The following is a 24,000-nucleotide window of genomic DNA, read 5'->3' as shown; positions in this document are numbered from 1 at the left end:
TTTATTATGTTTTGGAAAAGTATTTATGCAGCTCTCAGTGTTTGGATCAAATATCAAAATATTTTCTTGATATTAAATATAGAAAAGAATAGCAATATATTATTTAATATAAGAGCAATAAATAAATAAATACTTATTTACATCCAACAAAAAATTTCAATCCAATAACTTTTGCAAAGTGTAAAAGTAACAGATTATGAAATAAATAAAAAAAGAAATTCTAATATACGACATAATATAAATATACTGATCAGCCATAACATTATGACCACCTGCCTAATATTGTGTTGCTCCCCCTCTTGCTGCCAAAACAGCCCTGACCCTTTGAGGCTTGGACTCCACTAGATCCCTGAAGGTGTGCTGTGGTATCTGGCACCAAGATGTTAACCACCTTAAGGATACTTACAGGACTTAAAGGATACTTTTGCTAGATACTGACCACTCTGATCCAACTCAAAGTTCAAATCCTTACTCTTGTCCATTTTCCTGCTTCTAACACACCAACTTTGAGGACAAAATGTTAACTTACTGCCTAATATATCCCACCCACTAACAGGTGCCATGATGAGGAGATACTCAGACTTATTCACTTCACCTCTCAGTGGTCATAATGTTATGGCTGATCGTTGTATAAAGCCACTACCATCAAAATGAATAACAGAATTAAACTGGGTGATTTTTGTAATCAGATTACAAGAGGTTATAGAATTTGACCAAATTTGGAAAATTTGTTAACCAACCAAGCAGGAAATCTAGATATCTTGCTCTAATCCGCCAGCAAAAAGCTTTTCACAGCTTCTTGACTTTCCTCATGAGAGAATGAGTGAGATTTTGGCAGTGGTTGTGTTTACACGAGCTCCTGTAAAGACTGCAGTGGAATCAATTAGCTTCCACACCTCGCCTGTGGGTTTGATACTGACATCTACACAAGACGGGTTACCTTAACACTGATAAAGACTGGCATGAAGATCAAAAACCTTCCGTTTCAGGAAGCAGTTACAGATAAAACCTTTAACAGCTTGAAATCTATCCGATGTTTAAATACTTTGAGCGCTCCGGCAACAGTGTGAGACATTCGTAACGTCTGACGAGTAATAACACATGCAAGTTTTTTAGTCTTCAGAGAAAAAATCTCAACGGGACGTGCTGTTTATGGAAAAGTCATCAAACACGGACATTTAATGTGATGTAATGCCTGCAAACCATGAGATGTCCTGTTGTTACTTACACTATAGCAGCATTATATAACATTATAACTGATATTATAAGAGTCATTTCCTCACCAGCATCTCTTAATGTTAATAAAACACAAAAATGTAGCTTGAATGCTATTATTGCATATTATTAACAAAAATATGAACACTATTAAGTCTTAAATACATTATTTCCTGTCCAGTGTCACCCAAATGAAGATGAGGATCCATTCTGAGTCTGGTTCCTCTCAAGGTTTCTTCCTCAGATCATCTCAGGGAGTTTTTCCTCACCACCCTCACCTCAGGCTTCTCATTAGAGATAAATGTTAGAGATAAACAGTAACTTAACTTTAAACGTCATCATCTTTTCTCTGTTTCTATACTTCTATACTGCTTTGAGACAATGTCCATTGTTAAAAGTGCTATAGAAATAAATTGAATTATGGAGAAATAATGTCCTGTTTACACATCCCCATAAAAAGAGAGTGAAACACTAAGAACATTAAGTCTTCTAAAAAGTTTATTTCTCAAAAAAATTAATTTAAAAATATACATAAACAAAATAATTGCCCTGTTTAAAATCTCTGGAAAGTTAACATGAATATATTTCTAGTTATTAATGAACTTCATTAATTCAACATCAAAACTGGACTATTTTCTTTTACTACTGCTTTGTGCACATGAATAACAAAATCCACTTCTCCACTTGTTTATTTCTTATTTGCTAGTTTCATCAAGGTTGTGAGAGTTGAAGGAACATTCGGACCAAATTTGTGCTTCCAAAACTCCACCATTGGGTCAAATTTAGGACTAATTTGGAAGTATGTTTTGGTCAGAACTTTCGAACTGTTTGAAATGTAAAAGTCAGACATCCCTGGATTCCTGTCTGATTAAATCTTGAATTTTGCTGACCAAATGAATGGCCTTCAGCATCTTCGGTCCAACCTGGACACAAGTTATTATAAAAGAATTATGAATCTCCCAAAGGGTTGGCCGTAATGGTCCAACGAATCTGACAGCAAAGCTGCCGAACAGGAAGTGAGGCTGGATTATGACAAAACTTCTAGACTTGATTTGACTTGATCTCAGCAACGACTTTTCTTACTGACACAAAGCGTGTTAGGTATCTTCATTACCATGACCTGAGACCTGAGGTTAAAGGTACATCGCATCACGTCTGTGAATGTGCTGCTCACTGAGACTGGGTGCAGAAAACTTTATTCTTTACATATTATTTCTTGTATAGCATCTGGTAAAGAAGTTTCATTGCACTTAACTTGCTGGTGACGTCACAGCTCAGTCATTCACTTCAAATTATTTGTATGGAGCTTTTAACAATTAACACTAATTTCTTCCTGTTGAAAGCTGACCACCGCAAAGGCAGTTCAAAGTTGGCATGATAGTCTCCATGGTTCTCACTTGGGTCACGGACACAGATCTCTCCACAGCATCAGGGATCACCACCAAGCGATGAGACCAGGGATAGAGCATCTGGATGGATCAGGCAGGTCCAGAAAGATGAAGTGGTAGCTCAGGAAGCTCGATTGAGAGAGAGAGAGAAAGATATTAGGTATGCTTGTGATCATGTGATGTTTAAAAACATTGTAGATTATGTGCAAAGTGCAGGCAGGGACTCCGGTAAGACTAGCTATGACATTGTTACTAAAGGGGAGAGCCAGAAGGTGAAGGTTTCCCGGGACATAATGAATGATCTGTCATTCGCAAATGTAAACAGAGTTGCCTTGAACTAGCTCTTAGTCGTCTCATTGCGTTGTTTTTTGCTTCAGCAGCGAGCAACATTGCTTCCTCATGATAACAATGAAACATCAGCATGGGGTCAGAGCTCACATCAGCTCTAAACACAGTAGGATGTCTGTCACAAGCCAGTGTGACTTTTATTGAATAAAACTGAAGTTGTACTCGGTAACGACGCCCTCGCTCTAACCCTGACCGTTCATATCCTTTCATATAAAGTGGATCAGACGAATTCTTTTGGGCCTCCACATCGGTAGAGGAATGTTTTGTGAAAGTGTGGGAACATGTGGAGGAATGTCAGGGTCACGGCTCATAACACGATACAGGAAGCGCAGATGGCGTAGGCAAATGTTTCAGATCGAAACCTTTCGCAATCAAAGTTCACAAGAGGAGCTGCTTCATCAAGAGTCAAAGCTGATCATTTATGTTTCAGGGTTCAAAATGAGCTGGTGCGTGACCCTGAGCTCCCATGATGCCTTGCATGACTCAGAAGTTCTCAGTAGAGAACTGAAGGATTAATGAGGATCTAGTCAAAATTTCACTTCCCCAAGTGAGAAACTGCCTTCTCCTCGTGATAGCAATCCGCTAATGAAGCTATGTTAATTAGTTTAATGGTTAAAGTAATGAAAGTGTAATAGGGTGAGCCGGCGGCATGGCTTCACGTTATCTTTGAAAACACGGCTGAAATGCCGAGCATGAGGTTTCCGTGTGTTTGTTTTCTTCATGGCTGCAGTGCCATGCCGAGGCTTTTTATAGACGAGTGCTGAAGGAAGCTGCATACCAACAGACTCTTGGCTCTGCAGCTCGAAGGAAAACAAACAGAGGGAAAAATCTGGAACGCCGCCGCTGAGCCCAACACAATCCCGGAGAACCTGAGAAACATATCTGCTGTGTAATCAGGTCATCTGCACTGAGGGGTTTTTTTACTTTACGTTGCCAAGTGTAACTTAATCCCCAGCTCCACATTCACATTTACCACATGCTGATCTCAGACCTGCAGGATTTATGTGCTGTCACTGAACTTCCAGACAAAGTGAATGACTGTGGATCCATCCATACCTCTATCCATCCATCTCTCCATCCCTCTATCCATCCATCTCTCCATCCCTCTATCCATCCATCTCTCCATCCCTCTATCCATCCATCTCTCCATCCCTCTATCCATCCATCTCTCCATCCCTCTATCCATCCATCTCTCCATACCTCTATCCATCCATCTCTCCATCCCTCTATCCATCCATCTCTCCATCCCTCTATCCATCCATCTCTCCATCCCTCTATCCATCCATCTCTCCATCCCTCTATCCATCCATCTCTCCATACCTCTATCCATCCATCTCTCCATCCCTCTATCCATCCATCTCTCCATCCCTCTATCCATCCATCTCTCCATCCCTCTATCCATCCATCCATCCATCCATACCTCTATCCATCCATCTCTCCATCCCTCTATCCATCCATCTCTCCATCCCTCTATCCATCCATCTCTCCATCCCTCTATCCATCCATCTCTCCATACCTCTATCCATCCATCTCTCCATCCCTCTATCCATCCATCTCTCCATCCCTCTATCCATCCATCTCTCCATACCTCTATCCATCCATCCCTCCATACCTCTATCCATCCATCTCTCCATCCCTCTTTTCCTTCATCCCTCTACCCATCCATCCATCCATCCCTTCATTCCTCTTTCCTTCCCTTCCTCTATCTCTTTTTCCCTTCATTCCTCAATTCCTTTATCTATCTCTCCATCCCCCCCCTTTATCCTTCTATGCATCCATCCCTCCATCCCTTCATCCCTCTATTCCTCCATCCCTCTATCTGTCTATCCCTCTATTCCTCTCTCTCTATCCCTCCATCGCTTTTATGCCTCTAGCCTTCCATCCTTCTAATTCTCTATTCCTCCATTCTTTCATCCCTCTATCTCTCCATCCCTCTATCCCTCCATCCAAAGTAGCTTCAGGGTTTTTTTTTAGCACAAAATCACATTTTCCTAAAATCCTTTTTCTACAAACATTTTTTCTTTTTTTCTTCCATCAGTTATTGCACTGCTAAAAATATCAGCAAGTAAAATCTTGATTATAATAAAAAAAGTTTTTTATGGGTTTTTAAATTTACTAATTTGAAGCAAAGAAAGAAAGAAGAAATTTATCAACAAAATCTAAAGCTGGGCAGCACGGTGGCTCAGTGGTCAGCACTGTTGCCTCACAGCAACAAGGTCCTGGGTTCGAATCCTGCGGTCAAACCGGCTGGGGCCTTTCTGTGTGGAGTTTGCATGTTCTCCCCGTGCCTGCGTGGGTTTACTCTGGGTACTCTGGTTTCCTCCCAGAGTCCAAAAACAGGTACATTAGGTTGTTTGGTAATTCTAAATTGCCCATAGGAGTGAGTGTGTGTGGTTGTTTGTCTATGTGTGGCCCTGCGATGGACTGGCGACCAGGGTGTACCCCTGCCTTTCTATGTGCGCTGGGATAGGCTCCAGTAGACCCCTGTGACCTGCAGGTATAGACAATGAATCTAAAGCTGGAAGAACAGAATCATCTTCAGTAATAAGAAAATTAATGAGATTAAATCTGCTCAGGTTTAAAATATTCTCATAGAATTAAACTAAATTATAGACAAACTTTCACACAATGTAAACACTGTCTTGTTTATTAGATCTATTACAGTTTTTTTCTTTTAATAATTTTTTTTAACGAATTCCTTTCGTTTTTCTCATTATATGAACAATGTTATAAATAAATAAACAAATAAATAAATAAATATGTTATTATTATTATTATTATTACTATTATTATTATTATTATTATATAGCTATTTATTTATTTTATTTATGCATTTATTTATTGATTGGTGCTTTCTTTGTGCCATTAAAGCCAACACTGTACTGCTTTTCACTTGTCCAGATGTTTTAAGTTGAATTCTTTTTAAATCACAAACACTGGGCCTCATTTATCAAGGGGGATGCAGTTCATTTAGTCGTAAATTCTTCACTGGAGGATTTCCACAAGGTGTTTATAAAAAGACATTTAGCTGGAAAAACATTTATTTCCTCCGTAAGGTCCTGAAAAAGGTTCTGTAAATTTCCATAAACTCAAAACAAAGTGGTTAGCGGCTGCTGAAACTCAGGGCCCAGCTGTTCAAACCGTGGATCATCTTCCAGCTGCATGATGGAGGAGTTAGTTCTACAAGGAAATATCACAATATTCAGGTAATTACTGAGAAAATCTCAAGTGATGGGTTTAGACACGTCATGAGGAAGTGGTGATGAGGAAAAGCGCAGCAGCTTACGGCCTGTTAGTCCAGCTCAGCCTGTAGGAGCGATTAGTTCTGGGGTTTTATTTATTATTGTTAGGGTTATTTCCTGGTTTCTTCAGCAGATTCCAATCAATTCAGATCCTCCAGCATGCATGTAAACATTCCACCTTCTCTGGTGAAAGGTTTAGTGGGTGAAAATTTAAAACATCCCAAATCAAAGCCAAATCCTCCTTAACATCTCTCCTAAGCATGCTCCTGCTTACAGGATCAACTATTCCCCTTCTGCATGCTGAAAGCAGATATGTTTTATTTGACATCTGAGCCGCTAGGTCCATGCTAACTGCACATTTTCTTACCGTGATGTCACCAGCACCTGGCTTTCATCAGTTCGGATCATGCTAACTGCTCATTTTATTACATTCTTAGCTTCATGGCTGGATTTCATTTTCTAAGATCTAGGAAGTAAAACGTTTCATTTTTCACCCATGTAAATGGTTTGTTTTCGTATTGCGTCATGCTAACTGAACGTTTTTATATTGTGTGCCTCACTAACTGCTTATTATTTATATTTTCTGTCACGCTAGCATTCTGAGAAGTGTGTGCTCCTCTGATCAGAAGGTTGTGAGTTTGAACCGCAGGACCGGCCCACACAGCTCTTAACTCTTAAATTATTGCATAGATGAGATAAATGTAAGTCGCTCTGCATGAGGGCGTCTGCCAAATGCCGAAAATGTTTTGAATGCCACGCTAATGGCTGATATTCTTATCTTGACATCGGAGGAAGTGCTAATTGTTGACATTCACACCTTGCTGTTTTGCTAGCAGCCTCCAATTTTCTCCTGTCACGAGGCAATTCCATTAGAAGCAATGTTGTTTTTGACGGAAATGGGGTGGAGAGCAAGAAAAAGGATTATTATTTTATTCTAAACTCTTGTATCAGTCAAGCTGAGTGGGATCCATTCAGTGGAAACATGAAAGATCCGGTAAGTGCCGAGACCAAGCGTGGATGTTGTGTGAATTTTGGGGTTTAGCTCGTTAGTAGCTGGTGCTGACCATTAAGGATGATGGACAGATGATGTAATGATAGAATCAACTTAGCAAGATGTTATGAAATGTGAAAAGAAGGAAAAAAAATAACAGCAGAATAAATAAAGAAATGGAAAAGAAGTTATTATTTTATGATCAGAATAGATTAAAGTTCTAACCCGGACACACCCTGGACACACCCGACACCATGCTGCACAGCGTGGACCTGATTTTATTTAAAATTCTATCAAAAAGAAGGTTGGAGTGGCAATCCATCACCATCCTAAACCTTTTATAACACAACAGGACACAGTCTCAGAATGTGTCTGGGACAGAAACCTATTATATTTGTTTTCCATCGCATGTTTTCAACCGTCATTTACTGACCAACGTTTGGCTCAAAACCCAGACTTTCCTGATCCTCTTTTATCGATCTCTGGCTATATATCTCCTGGACAAGCACATCTTGTAATCCTTAACAGTGTTTCAGCTCCTGCAGGGAAGAAAACCGAACCAGGGAGACTGACGTTTTAATTCCTGGTGATCTACACCACCTGGCTGGCCAAAAAATAATAAAATCCATCTGCTCACATGAAAACATTTTCCTTCATGCTCCATTGGAAGTTAACGACTAGCGCAGAATTCCTCACGCTGTATTTGTTGGGTCTTAAAAAATGTGTAGCCATGGAGATAATATCTGGGCCCGTTTCGGATACAACACCTGGAGGGTGAAAGAAAAATACCTCAAACCCCTGGAAGAGAAATGAGGGACATGAAACTGACAGATCAGTTCTTTCCCATCTGCCTTCTTCATCCCAAAGCTGCAGATATTTTGGCCGTGGGTTTCGGAGTGGAAAGGCAAAATTCCCAAAGCTCACATGCTTGTCATTAACATTCCACATGCGCTCTTTTTCCTCTTTCTCTAAGAGCTTGACAGCTTTGGCTCTCCACCAGAAAGTGTCCTTGAGAGAACTCTGACTAGGTTTCCTAGAAATACCACATCCACCAGGGGATCGAGAGAATCCGTGTGGAGTCACAGCCAGGAGATAAACGTTAACAGACGTGTAGAGCTCAGAGTTTTATCATCACGTGTCTTTCATCATGTCTAAATTAACACCACAGCAGGGGAGAGAGATTTTTATTTTTTATCAGTGCTGAAAAATCAGCAGATATTTGGGGAATTTTAACGTGAATCATATACAAAGCATTTGTGATGAGCTTTATAAGCAGATAAAATTTTTTTTAAAAAACTGCATAAAAACGTACAAATTCCTCAGTGTTTGTTTTCATTACACATATTTAATTACAGCTAATTAAATATTTCTCATTTAAGCTCAGCATTAATGTAAGCCTAAAAAATATTTTTCTTAAAAATGTGTCATAAACTCGACATTTCTGCTCGACATATCGATCTCAAGCTGGAATAATAAAAATAAATAAATAAGTAAAATAAATAAAAAATAAAATAAATAAATAAATAAATCTTCAATAATTAAAAAAAAGAAATAAATGAGAAAAATAGATATGTCTGCCCAGATTTAAGATATTCTCATAGAAAAACGAAATAATAGACAAGCTTTAACCCAGTGTAAAGACTTACAAGACTTATAATATTCTTTTTTTTTATTTATTGGTGCTTTCTTTGTGGCATTAAAGCCAACACTGTACTGCTTTTTTTTTTTTTTTTACTTGTCCAGATGTTTTAAGTTGAATTCTTTATAAATCACCTCCAATAAAGTTTCCTCCATAAGATCCTGAAAAGGTTCTGTAAAATTCCTTGATAAATTTTTTGTTTATTTTATTTTTTTTTTTTTTACAGTTATTGGGTAAGGTCAGTTTTTTGCAAAAGAAAATGGTGATTTGATTGTGACTCAGAATCTTCTAGAACAAATAATCCTGCTTCTTTAGCCAGAGCATCTTTTTTGGAATTTTTTTGTTTCTTTGATTTATTACAGTGCTGAAAATCCCAATTCATGATCATTAACATTAGATTGATTGATTGATTGATTGATTGATTGATTGATTGATTGATTGATTGATTGATTTATTTATTTATTTATTTATTTATTTATTTATTTATTTATTTATTATTAGTTTAGTTACATTTACATTTCCGGTATTTGGCAGATTTTTATGTCCAGAGCGACTTACAAATTAACAACTGAGCAATTACCTCAATCTATTAGTCCCAGTGAAGGGACTGTGGCCTCAATGCCAGCCAGTCCCAGTTGAGGGTTAAGGGCCTTATTATTATTATTATTATTATTATTATTATTTATTACATACCAAGGCTAAGTCTAATGTTCATCTGCACAGCGAAAAACTATACATACAGCAGGAACCTTCAAATCAATGTTACATAAAAGTCTCGGGATTGCTGAGCTGTGTGTGTGTGTGTGTGTGTGTGTGTGTTGCCATTAAGATCATTAAGTTTTACAGGTGATGTGGAGTCACTGGAAGTAGCCCTGAGACTCAGAGAGTGGCCGAGAAATGTTGTGAAAAGCCCACTGCAGGATCCCATCTATAGAAGTCTGGAAGAACCCAAAACACACACATGCACACACACATACACACACAGACACACACACACACACACACAGAAAGGATGAGGTGTAGACAGTGGGACAGCTGGGTTATGTCAAATGCCTTCTGTCTTTAGATGTTAAACACCAGACCCTGTATCGTGTTAGCGGTCACTCCAAATCCTGATTTTGTAAACCACCATCACACTGGGTTTTATATCTCCTGGGTAAAATGTTCATTTAGCCTTTTATTCATCCTTTTCTTCATTTATACAAAAAATGCTGTTAAAAATTTAGTTCATAGATGTTTCTATTTTCTTCATTCTGATGTAATATGGATAGGGCTAATCTTGACTATAAATTAAAAATTTGTACTTGCAACCTATCAAGCAAAAATAAATAAATAAATAAAAATACATTTTATATATATATATATATATATATATATATATATATATATATATATATTTGCTTGATATATCCCCTTGTTCCATTGTTCCATTGGGCTCAAGCTGAATATACAGTAAAAATAGCAGTAGCAGACCTAAAACAGAACCTTGTGGGACACCATATTGCACTTGTGTGTGTTCTGAACAAAAAAACCCACTAACACACTGATGGCAGTACGTCAGTACGTCATTAACTACTTTAACCAGCACTGATTTTGAGCTATATTTCCAAACACTAAAATGCATCATGCTTGTTCTCTGTGCTGAGGGATGTGAGGGAATCTGCTCCAGGGTTCAGTAGAGACTCCTGACATGCAGAATGAAACTGTGTAAAATATGACCGCTTTCTCAAATGATTACTTGTGATTGTGGTTTGCAGGTTTACTGTGGAGTGTGCAAGCAATTATAGATGCAGGTGTGTGTGTGTGTGTGTTTTCACCTCCCCCATGTACTGGTCCAGCTCATCTTTGTGAAGGAGCTGCGGTTCGGCGTGAGCTGACCCCTGATCTGTACAGCGCTGAGCTACCTGAGGACGAGACAGGAAACAGACACCAGCTTTGAATGACATCCGCAAATCTACAAACACAAACACAACTGGTAAAGATGATAATGAGTGAAAAGAGCACGGTAATTAGAGCCGTCAGTTCTGTGAGACCAAATCGTAAATAAAACCGCTCCAAATCCAAACCTCCATAATCATGACTACTGCAGTCAAATACAGTGGAACCTCGGCATAGGAACTGAATTTATTCTGTAGTTCCTAAGGTGAACATTTGTACTGAAATGAATTTTTCCATCAGAAATAATGTTAAATGCAGATAATCCGTTCCAGCTCCCAAAAATATGAGCAATATTCCCAATACGAAGCGTATGTAAACTGTACGTCTGCTTACAAAGAACTGACCCAAGCCAAGCATTCCATGTCAAGGCTCCTCACAGGAAGTCGTGCCACAAAGCTTAGAATACCGATATATTTCTATCAAACAAATCAATGCATCAAAAGTCTGTGGGAAAATCATTGACCAATCCTTTTTATTCCATTTTTAGAAAACAATTCAAGTATATTTTACTGTATTTTGTGCATCTGTTCACTGATAGAACCCTGCTGTGTGTATTTGTGTGTATTGTGTGTGTATTGTGTGTATTTGTGTGTATTTGTGTATTTGTGTGTATTGTGTGTGTATTGTGTGTATTTGTGTGTATTGTGTGTATTTGTGTGTATTTGTGTATTTGTGTGTATTTGTGTTTGTTGTGTGTATTGTGTGTATTGTGTATATTGTGTGTATATTGTGTGTATTTGTGTATTTGTGTGTATTTGTGTATTTGTGTGTATTTGTGTATTTGTGTGTATTGTGTGTATTTGTGTGTATTTGTGTGTATTGTGTGTATTGTGTGTATTTGTGTGTGTTGTGTGTATTGTGTGTATTTGTGTGTATTGTGTGTATTGTGTGTATTGTGTGTGTATTGTGTGTATTTGTGTGTATTGTGTGTATTGTGTGTATATTGTGTGTATTTGTGTATTTGTGTGTATTTGTGTATTTGTGTGTATTTGTGTATTTGTGTGTATTGTGTGTATTTGTGTGTATTTGTGTGTATTGTGTGTATTTGTGTGTGTTGTGTGTATTGTGTGTATTGTGTGTATTGTGTGTATTGTGTGTATATTGTGTGTATTTGTGTATTTGTGTGTATTTGTGTATTTGTGTGTATTTGTGTATTTGTGTGTATTGTGTGTATTTGTGTGTATTTGTGTGTATTGTGTGTATTGTGTGTATTTGTGTGTGTTGTGTGTATTGTGTGTATTTGTGTGTATTGTGTGTATTGTGTGTATTTGTGTATTTGTGTGTATTTGTGTTTGTTGTGTGTATTGTGTGTATTGTGTATATTGTGTGTATTGTGTGTATTGTGTGTATTGTGTGTATATTGTGTGTATTTGTGTATTTGTGTGTATTTGTGTATTTGTGTGTATTTGTGTATTTGTGTGTATTGTGTGTATTTGTGTGTATTTGTGTGTATTGTGTGTATTTGTGTGTATTGTGTGTATTGTGTGTATTTGTGTGTATTTGTGTTCGTTGTGTGTATTTGTGTGTGTTGTGTGTATTGTGTGTATTTGTGTGTATTGTGTGTATTGTGTGTGTATTGTGTGTATTTTGTGTATTTGTGTGTATTGTGTGTATTGTGTGTGTATTGTGTGTATTTGTGTGTATTGTGTGTATTGTGTGTATTGTGTGTATTTGTGTGTATTGTGTGTGTATTGTGTGTATTTGTGTGTATTGTGTGTATTGTGTGTGTATTTGTGTGTATTGTGTGTATTGTGTGTATTGTGTGTGTATTGTGTGTATTTGTGTGTATTTGTGTGTATTGTGTGTATTGTGTGTATTGTGTGTGTATTGTGTGTGTATTTGTGTGTATTGTGTGTATTTGTGTGTATTGTGTGTGTGTATTGTGTGTATTGTGTGTATTTGTGTGTATTGTGTGTATTGTGTGTGTATTGTGTGTATTTGTGTGTATTGTGTGTATTGTGTGTATTTGTGTGTATTTGTGTGTATTGTGTGTATTGTGTGTATTTGTGTGTATTGTGTGTATTTGTGTGTATTTGTGTGTATTGTGTGTATTGTGTGTATTGTGTGTGTATTGTGTGTGTATTGTGTGTATTTGTGTGTATTTGTGTGTATTGTGTGTATTTGTGTGTATTGTGTGTATTGTGTGTATTTGTGTGTATTGTGTGTATTTGTGTGTATTTGTGTGTATTGTGTGTATTGTGTGTGTATTGTGTGTATTGTGTGTGTATTGTGTGTGTATTGTGTGTATTTGTGTGTATTGTGTGTGTATTGTGTGTATTGTGTGTATTTGTGTGTATTGTGTGTATTGTGTGTGTATTGTGTGTATTGTGTATATTGTGTGTATTGTGTGTATTGTGTGTGTATTGTGTGTATATTGTGTGTATTGTGTGTGTATTGTGTGTATTGTGTGTATTTGTGTGTATTGTGTGTATTGTGTGTGTATTGTGTGTATTGTGTGTATTGTGTGTGTATTGTGTGTATTGTGTGTGTATTGTGTGTATTTGTGTGTATTGTGTGTATTTGTGTGTATTTGTGTGTATTTGTGTGTATTGTGTGTGTATTGTGTGTATTGTGTGTATTGTGTGTGTATTGTGTGTATTTGTGTGTATTGTGTGTATTGTGTGTATTTGTGTGTATTGTGTGTATTGTGTGTGTATTGTGTGTATTGTGTGTGTATTGTGTGTATTTGTGTGTATTGTGTGTATTGTGTGTGTATTGTGTGTATTGTGTATATTGTGTGTATTTGTGTGTATTTGTGTGTATTGTGTGTATTGTGTGTATTGCGTGATGTGTGTATTGCGTGATTGTGTGTATTGCGTGATGTGTGTATTGCGTGATTGTGTGTATTGTGTGATGTGTGCATTGTGTGTATTGCGTGATGTGTGTATTGCGTGATTGTGTGTATTGTGTGATGTGTGCATTGTGTGTATTGTGTGTATTGTGTGTGTATTGTGTGTATTGTGTATATTGTGTGTATTTGTGTGTATTGTGTGTATTTGTGTGTATTGTGTGTATTGTGTGTGTATTGTGTGTATTGTGTATATTGTGTGTATTTGTGTGTATTTGTGTGTATTGTGTGTATTGTGTGTGTATTGTGTGTATTGTGTATATTGTGTATATTGTGTGTATTGTGTGTGTATTGTGTGTGTATTGTGTGTATTGTGTATATTGTGTGTATTGTGTGTGTATTGTGTGTATTGTGTATATTGTGTGTATTTGTGTGTATTGTGTGTATTGTGTGTGTATTGTGTGTATTGTGTGTATTTGTGTGTATTGTGTGTATTGTGTGTATTTGTGTGTATTGTGTGTATTGTGTGTGTATTGTGTGTATTGTGTATATTGTGTGTATTGTGTGTGTATTGTGTGTGTATTGTGTGTATTGTGTGTATTGTGTGTGTATTGTGTGTGTATTGTGTGTATTTGTGTGTATTGTGTCTATTGTGTGTGTATTGTGTGTATTTGTGTGTATTGTGTGTATTGTGTGTATTTGTGTGTATTGTGTGTATTGTGTGTGTATTGTGTGTATTTGTGTGTATTTGTGTGTATTGTGTGTGTATTGTGTGTATTGTGTGTATTGTGTGTGTATTGTGTGTGTATTGTGTGTATTTGTGTGTATTGTGTCTATTGTGTGTGTATTGTGTGTATTTGTGTGTATTGTGTGTATTGTGTGTATTTGTGTGTATTGTGTGTATTGTGTGTGTATTGTGTGTATTGTGTATATTGTGTGTATTTGTGTGTATACCTGCACAGCTCTGGAAGCTGCCTCCATCTCTGTTGACGCCCAAGACCTTGTACACGTCCTGCATCTTGCTCTCCCACTGAGGAAAATAACATTATTCATCTATTAACTCACAGAAAAATGTCATCAATCTCACTTCATCTTATGTCTCATTTACAAGAGGAAAAAAGATACCTAAAAAAATTCTGTTCCTCAAATCATACGGTGACTAAATAATTTATTTAGATACATTTTGCTAATATAAGAAACAGTTGGATATCAGGGAAGTTTTGTTAGTTTTATAACACAACCGGCCACAAGGGGGCATATATTTAAATCCTAATCAGCTTTTATGTGTGGAATAAATATATAAAATGAGATCGATTGTTAGGATGTAATACCAGTTTCAGCCACAAGGGGCAGATGATTCATGAAACGATCTCGCAGCATGATAGCTAGTAGCTTTCACAAAACTACTTTTTATTTAGCAACAAAATATAGAAACGTAGCTGCGTCTTATTCTTTTCACTTCTTGATTTTTTTGCATAGCATTCTGTACATTCAAGGGAAAATTAATTTTGCTCTAAAATGCTCGGAAACAAGCGCCATTCTTTTTTTTACCCTCCACATTCTCCATAATACTAGCTGTTTTACATAATGATTACTTGGGGAAGTTGCAGTGTGTGTGGAAGCTCTGCAGACACTCAGGGCAGATGATCAGCTCTCCTCGGCTCAGGTGGCAAATCCCACACCACTTCCTCACGCCCGCCGGCTCTGGGTCCGGGTTCTATGAACAGGAATATGAGCACAACATTACATGACACTAAAAGTTCTGCATTAATCTCACAGCTTCTCTCTTTTCGTAAAGAAAATAGCTAGGCTAAATGAAAAGTATGAAAAGTACAACTCGTTTCTCTTCTAATTCAATCCATCAGCAGCGATGTGTTTGATGTCAGGAGAAGAAATATTCAAGAGGGATCCCTTTCTTTCTTCCTCATCACACACACTCTATAAAAATGGGTTCTTTAAAGGTTCTTTGGACTCAAAATGGTTCTTCTGAAAACCTTAACTCACTGGGAAACTCTCTGCTGTTGGGTTCTACATGGAACCTTTTAAGGACTTATCTAAAGGAACAATAGAAGAAGGTTCTAGATATTCTAGATTTGGCACAAGCTTCACTCTCATGGAAGAAAGAACCCCAAATCTGATAGAGCTGTACTCTGGTTCTCCTGAAAACTGAAAAATCCTTAAGGTTTCTTCCTTTCTGAGAGGGTTAATCTCTGGTGTATCTTTTATGGTTCCTCCTGAAAGCTCCTGAACTTTAGAGTCAGTAAAGCTTTGAGGGCTTCACTTTGAGGGCTTCACAAGATAAACAAAATATCAACCATTCTACTTGGAACTGTTACTGATAGGAACCACTCTGTTGAACAGATATCTGACCGATCATTAGGTTTCTCACAGGGTTCTTTACTGACAGGAGAACATCGATGTAGAACCTTTACTGCCTCCCATAGAGGGACATCGCAAGAATCTGAAGGGTTCTAGATTGTCTAAGAGTGCAGGTAGGAGGCGTGGCCTAAAGCCTGACACTGGAGATTGTATGTATTGAATTAGACAGTGCAGTGAGCATGATGCTAAACTTGCGGCTATAAGCTTCCATGACATGTTAGCTACGTTAGCCTCACAGCTCTAGTGCATGTGCTAGCTGATTGTCTACGTTTGTGTGATCAGAGGAGCTTTGTGTAAATGTTGATGATGCAGTAGAACTTAAGCTAGAACCTGGAATGCTGCAGGCTGTGTGCTGGTGCTGCTCGTGAGTGCAGAGACCGAGGTGGAGGAGAAGAAGGAGAAATCCACCGTGGAGTTGGAGCTGCTCTCCGTTAAAGGAGGAGGAGGAGGAGGAGGAGGAGGCGGAGACTGTGACATGATGACATCATGTTTATGTTCAGCTCTACGTAATGTGATGACAGGAATGGTGTTTATGTGTGTGTGTTGGTGCACCTGCAGTGGCGTGAATGTCTTCTCAGCCATCGCTCTGCCGCCGCTACACAACCTACAGCGCCACGAGCCGCTACGACAAACAAAACCTCTCCAATTAATTCATGGTTGTTGCTATGATTGTACTGTTGCTATGGTTACAGCTGAGTGTGTGTTGGACACCTGGGTATGGAGGTGAGCGGAGGCACCAGGCAGGTGAGGTGAAAGGCTCGAGGACATCCGTCACAGCAGATCAGCTCACCACCGTCCTTACACACTGCACACTCATCATCATTGTGTTCCACCTGAACACACACACACACACACACACACACACATCTATCTATCTATCTGTCTGTCTGTCATTGTGACCCTGAGATATCTGAGTCTGTGTGTGAATGAGAGCAGGATGATGAAACACAGATATAAAGGTGAATGGTGTTGATATAAAATAATAAAGTGAAATAAAACAGATTAAAGACTCAGACTGCTCTACACACATCCATCACTCGGGTGCGAGTCTCCCCCTGCTGGTGACTGTGACTTTGTCCTGTCTGGGTCATGTGACCACCCGCAGTCTCCTCCTCCAGCGTAGAGGAGGAATAAAACTCTCCCCCAACCTTGATGCACTTCTTGGCTCCTCCTGCAGGAGAAAAGCAGAAGCTCAGGGTTTAAATGCAAAAAGTGTCTGAAAGCCACTGGAGAGTGAAGAGCTTAAAAAAGAAAAAGTGGAGGATGGAGAGCTGCACATGATGTTCATGCTTCAGTATAACAATGAAGAAAGAGTGAAAACGTCTAGAGTCTGCCCATCAACCCATCCTTCCATCTGTTCATCCATCAATCCTTCCGTACATCCATCTCTCCATCCATCTATTCATCAATCCATCTACCCATTAATTCATCCATTGGTTCATCCATACATCCATCTGTTTATCTATTCATCCATCCATCCATTCACCCAACTGTTCATCTATCCATCTGCTCATCTATCCATGTCTCAATCTGTTCATCCATCTGTTCATCTATCCATCCATCTATCTGTTCATTCATATATCCATCCATACAACCATCCATTCATCCACCTGTTCATCTATACAACCATCCATCTGTTCATCTATCCATCCATCTATCTGTTCATTCATATATCCATCCATACAACCATCCATTCATCCACCTGTTCATCTATACAACCATCCATCTGTTCATCTGTTTATCCATCCATTCATCCAACCACTCATCCATCCATTCATCCACACATCCATCCATCCATCCATCCATCCATCCACCTGTTCATCTATCCATTCATCCATCCATCCATTCATCCACCTGTTCATCTATCCATCCATCCATCTGTTCATCTATCCATACCTCCATCTATCCATCCACCCATCCATCTATCCATCCATCCACCCATCCATCCATCTATCCATCCATTCATTCCTCTCACCACTCTCGATGACTTGTTGGATGAGAATCTCCTCCACAGGAAGTTCTCCAGCAGACAGAGTGACAGCGCGCTGGACTGACGTGGACACCGACTGCACGCCTGCGCAGACACACACCACACACTGCGTGGCATTTACTGCAGTACTCACTAACCAACACTCTCTCTCTTTCTTTATTAAAAACAAAACTAAAAAAAACAGAAGAAGATGAAGGTGTGTACCGTTGCTCAGTGAAACCTGAGAGAGAGACGCGTTGTCTGTCTTCCTCAGCGGCTTTCCTTTCCCTCCTGGAACATTACAGATACATTCACTCCAACTCAACCAATCAGATCTGATCATTATTAAACCATTAATAGGTCAGTTAGAGTGAAACCGGACTCCTGTATGCTGCTGCTGATGACGCTGGTACCTGAGCGGATCTGCAGCGCTTTCTTGCCGTAATTCTGAGCAGAAAGCACCAGCTGTTTCTCTCCCATTCCTCTCTTCTTGCTGGGAGTCCGATTCTGCAGCTCAGGTCTTGGCCTGCTTCCTGACCTCAGAGCTGCCGGACATCAAGATAAACTCAGGCTGGAATCTCTAATGTCAGATCTCACTCTTTGTTTGTTTCTGAGCATTATTCTTACATACAGGAGAAACACGGAAATAATTCATGCTGCTGCTGCTGCATTAATCCTCCACCACACAGATTTCCAAACACTCTCCATATTTAATTTGTTAATAATAATAACACTCTGTGCTTTTGTACCATTCAGAGCTAAGTTTAATGTAAAGAAAACAAATTATTTCCTGTTCTCGCTTACGTTATAAACATCGTTATAAACATCCATTCCATCAGTAACCTCTGTTACACACATTTTTAATATATTAATGTGTAAATGTGGTGAGGCCCTGTGAATGAGCTGTTACTATGGAAACGATAAGGTACAGTATTAAACTCAGCGTATTAATATAATCCTGTGATTTATGCTGTAGCCAGAACTACTGTCTGAGCTGCTGGTATAGAAATTTAATCTCCACAGAGCTGTTGTATAAAATAATAACTACACTTTAACCATCAGCACGTATTATATTTTCATCAGCAGTGTATCATCCTCACACACACTGAAGTACCTTTAGGTAAATTAGCGAAGAGGTTCTGCAGTTTGGGGTAACTCTCCTGATTGTACTCTTTGGATATATTGTTCCAGAAAGCCTGAAGGATAGAGGTGTCCTGCTCCAGCAGCCATGTTACGAGGGAATACACTGCTTTATGGATGCCATCTTTATTCATTCTCTCCAGAGTTTCCTTAGAAACACAATAGAATCGTAAGATTTTCTAGAATTGCAGCGTGTGTAGTGCAATAACGGATAGATATATTGTACATGTTTATCTATCTGTTGCATGGAAAAGTGCATGTTATGAGCTAGTGCTATGTCTCTGTAGACTGATTGAACCTTAGTGAATAAAAAATAGCCAAGAAACTAGGCATTACTAATCAAACAGACCCGGGCCCAGAATGGAGCCTTGTGGGACACCTTTAGTAAAAATCTTGAATCTCACCCCGAGGAGATGGTCGGAGATGATGTCATGATCCGCCAGGCCATACAGCAGCGGGAAAGGGTCGCTGACGGCCATCGCGATTTCTGTTCTGGATGCTCTGAGCTGAGATCGAAGCTCGAGCTCTCCGAAAGCCTCCGGTTGAGTCATGCTGTCTGGGTGGTGATGAAGAGAAAATAAAGCATTCGCTTGGAATCGTTATCCTGCTGATGATGATGGTGTCCTGTATGAGTGACCGTTCTTCGTGTGGTGAGAGATACTTACCTGGCTCGCAGGTGACGAGGCGTGATTAGATAGCGCTTTACTTTCTCCATCATTGCTATTTATTTGCTGCTGTGTATAGTGAGCATTGGAAATCTCTCTGGTGATCTTTGGCCTTTAAGTCTCAGCCCTTCAGGGACCCAGGTTGTTGGTGGTTCTTGGGAAAATTCCTCAGTTTGAATTCCTCTGGGAGGTTTTTTAACACGCCGAAGCTCGGGCAAAGTCTATCACAAGTCATCGAGTTAATTTCTGGGTAGTTTCGGAAAGTCCACAGTTGAGTAACAAGACTGATTTTTTCTAGATCTTTCTCTCTGTCTTTACTGCCCACCTGTTCCTCTATAGGACTAATTGAAGCGTGTGTTCCAGCCAGGGGAACCCCACACACTCTTCACAAATACACACATTACAGCACTCTCACACACACCCACACACTCAGCATCACATGATATGGTGGTTTCGGTTCATAGAACCTAAAGGTCAGGGGCGAAAATGTGATAAAAGAAAATACGCCCCATGAAACGTGTGTGTGGGTCATCATTTTTAATGACAATAACAAAGAAAAATAATTAAAATACTTTTTAAAAAATGTAATGTGGAGAAAATGAAGTTTACACCCTGATGGTTTTGAAGGGAATCAGTGAGGTTTTTAAATATATAGAGTCAAACATTTTACATTACACAGCTATCCGTTTCCACCATTAACAGAACAAAGAAAATATATTTCTGGCTCTCAGCATGTGGTGATATGTGATAAGGGAATAAAGATAACCCTTTTGTTACCACTACACTGGACACTGGAGGATTGGAACTGGACGTATGAGACGTTTTCACTCAGTATGAAGAACTGAATGATGTTCAGGCTGTGAGTCTGATCTAAAATGACTCTGTCGGCTTTCAGTGTGTTTTAGACGTGTGTTTTTCCCTCTGTTGGAGAACCTTACACAGAACTTTACTGGTTGAAGATGAAATCTTAGCTGCTTTTCAGATGAACAAACACTCAGAGCATCTGAGAGAGCAGAAATGATATCATCATGTACTTTGAAGATACAAACATTTGTGTGGAAATAAATTTGGATTTTTTTTAACTTTTCTATGAATATATTAACCCCTAGTAGGCTAAAATACAGAAATCCTTCTGAAACACTACAAATTCTTAAAGTCCTGAGTGTCTACTTTCATATGAGCTTCCACTGTGGAGTGAGACATGACAAAGACACTCAATCATCAACATGGACACAATAAAAACAGGAGGAAACAGGAGGCATTATTTATTCAGAGTTAAATGAATCAGTGAGTCAGTATCAGTGTGTGATTTTAACACAGAGAGTTTATTGATCTTTTCAGACAGATGTCATGCTCATAAATGGCTTTACAGAATGAACTGTAGAGTTCCCACGCCGACAGGTCCGATAACAGCCCTGCGCTGACTGTACATAAAAAAACTCCTCACCTGAAATGCTCATTGCATCGTCGGTGTCATGAAAATACACATTTACGTCACAAATATATCAACGCCTCTTGCTTCGGAAATGACGATCGCTCGTGGTGTGTCTAACGCTGCGTTCAGATGTAGTCGTGTGTGTCTGTGAACGGCTCCCTCTGGTGGTGTTCCTAACGAATGCGATTTTTGTTCAGCAGATGTTGATGCTAAGTCTAATCCATCCATCTGTTAATACATCCATCCATCCATATGCTCATCTATCCATCTGTTCATACAGTCATCTGTTAATACAACCATCCATCTGTTGATCCATCCATCTATCCATCCATCTATTCATCCATCCATCTGTTCATACATCCATCTGTTGATCCATCCATATGCTCTTCTATCCATCTGTTCATACAGTCATCTGTTAATCCATCCATCCATCCATCTGTTCATACATCCATCTGTTGATCCATCTATCCATCCATCTATTCATCTATCTATCCATCTGTTCATCTATTCATCCATCCGTTTATCCATCCATCCATTATCTGTTCATCTATCTATCTATCCATCTATTTATCTATTCATCCATCCGTTTATCCATCCATCCACCCATCCATTATCTATCTATCTATCTATCTATCTATCTATCTATCTATCTATCTATCTATCTATCTATCTATCTATCTATCTATCTATCTATTCATGCATCCATTATCTATTCATCCATCTATTCATCCATCCATCCCTCTCACCACTCTCAACGGCTTGTTGGATGAGAATATTCTCCACAGGAAGTTCTAATAAATAAAATGTTGGTATTCCTAAAAATCTGGCGTCATTCCCGTCTTTCTATAATCTCCAGAAAAGATTATACTGCGACCAGCAGGATCGCCAACCTCTTCAGGCCATTAGCTAGCTCACACCTAGCGGGATCGTTTTTCACGGCTTCCATTTGAACGCACCATATTCAGATTAGCGTACGTTTGCATTTTGGTGTTAGATTTTAACAGAAGGCACACTAGTGTCACGAAAAAAGTGGAAGGTGGTTAAAAAGTAAAAAAGCGTACGCTTCATATATATATGATGGGTGAATATATTCAGGATGAATATATTTCAAAATGAAAAGGTGAAATGAAACAATACATGATCGCTATTCTATTCACTTCAGCGGCTTTCCTTAATCATCTGCTGCGTCGATAAATACAATAATTCAAGATTTCCTAACAATTCCTGAAGACCATCGCGATGGCGGCCATTTTTAAAACGCTAATATCTTATCTATTCGTAGACTGGCTAAACAAACCTGGGATAAAATTAGATAATAAATGTTTATATATATTTATATGTATATATACACACACAGTGGTGTCAGTGCATTCAGGTAAACGTAAGACAACATTATTATAAAATATTAAAGATGCTATTACTACCGTGGTAAGTAAACGTTTCACATTCCTTGAACAGAATCGGTGCAACAACCTGAATATCACAGCGTGGGCTTGAGCCACGGCGTTTCTCCACATTCTCCATGAGCCTAAAAACCGTAACATTCATCTGACACTCGTCATTTTGGTGATACGCCACAGCGCTAACGCTAATCTTTACACGTTTCTTAAGTCTATGACACTGAAAAAAAGTGCAGCATAAAAGAATATCATTCACCGTGTGTCAGGGTGCAAACACAACAAGAGAAACAAACAAACATCCATTAAAAAGCTTAAAATCTTTCCCAGACACACCTAACATGCTAACCTGAGGTAAATGTTGCTGTAGGGTGCAGTTAGCTATGTTTTGCCTGCATTTGTCTCAGAGGAATTTCTCACTAAAACAAACCTCGGAAAATCATTATTTTTCACAATTCCTATCTATTTCAATGATTTAGCTAGCTAAAATTACCTCAGAAACTTTTAGCTAACTGGTTGAATGACTGTCCAACTAAAGCTAGTTATCTTAATCTCCTGACAAGAGTTTAAATAAAATGCTAACTCAAGTTCCTTTCATTGTTGATATATTTAACTGGTATGTATTCCTTTTTCCTGCCAAACTTTTCCAGAATTAGACACAACACAATGTTTCGCTAAAATAAATGCACTGAAACTCACCTCGTGTTCTGTTACTATAAATTTTGGGTCTTGAGATTTTGTGAGTCAGTAAAATCAAGTCACCCTTGATATTCAAGTTGGATCAAAGACACACTGCAGTGTGTGTACTAGCCTTTAGCTTAAATACTCAAATCCACAGCGCATAACTAGCTCACTAGCTCCACTTACCACAGGACATTATTGCTAGCTAAATCAACTAAACAGACAACACTGTACCAAATTAGCAAATATTCAACCACCATTTTCCCAAAATCTTTCCTTTTTTAAATTTGACTGCACTGTTTAGCTAAAACTCTACCTCTTCTCACGGCTAAATCATAAAACAAAACACAATCAGTGTTTAAGTTCATTTCGCTCGGTCAGTTCTAGCAGCTTTCATCTTCACAATCCATGATGCTAACATAGCTAGCTTTATAAAGGTACAGGAGGTAATTGCTAGGTGGCTAATTTAGCCAAACACAAAAATGCTTGTGAAAGTTTTTACTAAACAAACAAATGACAGATTTAGCCAAAGTCACTAATCAGGGCAACCTTATTATCTGAATAGGTTTAAAAAACACGTAATTATGCGGAATTTTGCTAGATAGTTATCTAGCTACCTTAGCTAGCCTTGTTCTGACGTGTAATCATATCTCCGGTCATAGCTCTGAAGTTGCAGGGCACAAGGGGTCAACCTGTGAATGCCTGACTCACAATAACTGGAAAAAGATATTATTATAATAAAATGTTACAGGGCCCCCTTATGGCCTGGAGGCTATACGACATCG

The 24,000-nt window shown here is 38.6% G+C and overlaps 1 protein-coding gene across 1 annotated transcript; it reads right to left on the bottom strand.

Annotated features, from left to right (window-relative positions):
* Nucleotides 1-5,804: 5,804 nt before the first annotated feature.
* aire (autoimmune regulator) lies at nt 5,805-20,027 on the bottom strand. The gene is given in 13 exon segments (XM_058413137.1): nt 5,805-9,761; nt 10,641-10,727; nt 14,504-14,579; nt 15,145-15,266; nt 16,259-16,396; nt 16,481-16,550; nt 16,640-16,815; nt 16,957-17,099; nt 17,904-18,002; nt 18,123-18,188; nt 18,311-18,442; nt 19,000-19,186; nt 19,442-20,027. Coding segments are annotated over 13 exon segments (1,524 nt in total). The 5' UTR covers nt 19,589-20,027; the 3' UTR covers nt 5,805-9,680.
* Nucleotides 20,028-24,000: the final 3,973 nt, after the last annotated feature.

The sequence above is a fragment of the Hemibagrus wyckioides genome, linkage group LG17, assembly GCF_019097595.1.
Source record: "Hemibagrus wyckioides isolate EC202008001 linkage group LG17, SWU_Hwy_1.0, whole genome shotgun sequence".
Taxonomy (NCBI): domain Eukaryota; kingdom Metazoa; phylum Chordata; class Actinopteri; order Siluriformes; family Bagridae; genus Hemibagrus; species Hemibagrus wyckioides.
The sequence above is the reverse complement of the archived record's forward strand: the minus strand, read 5'-3'. Positions and strand labels throughout refer to the sequence as shown.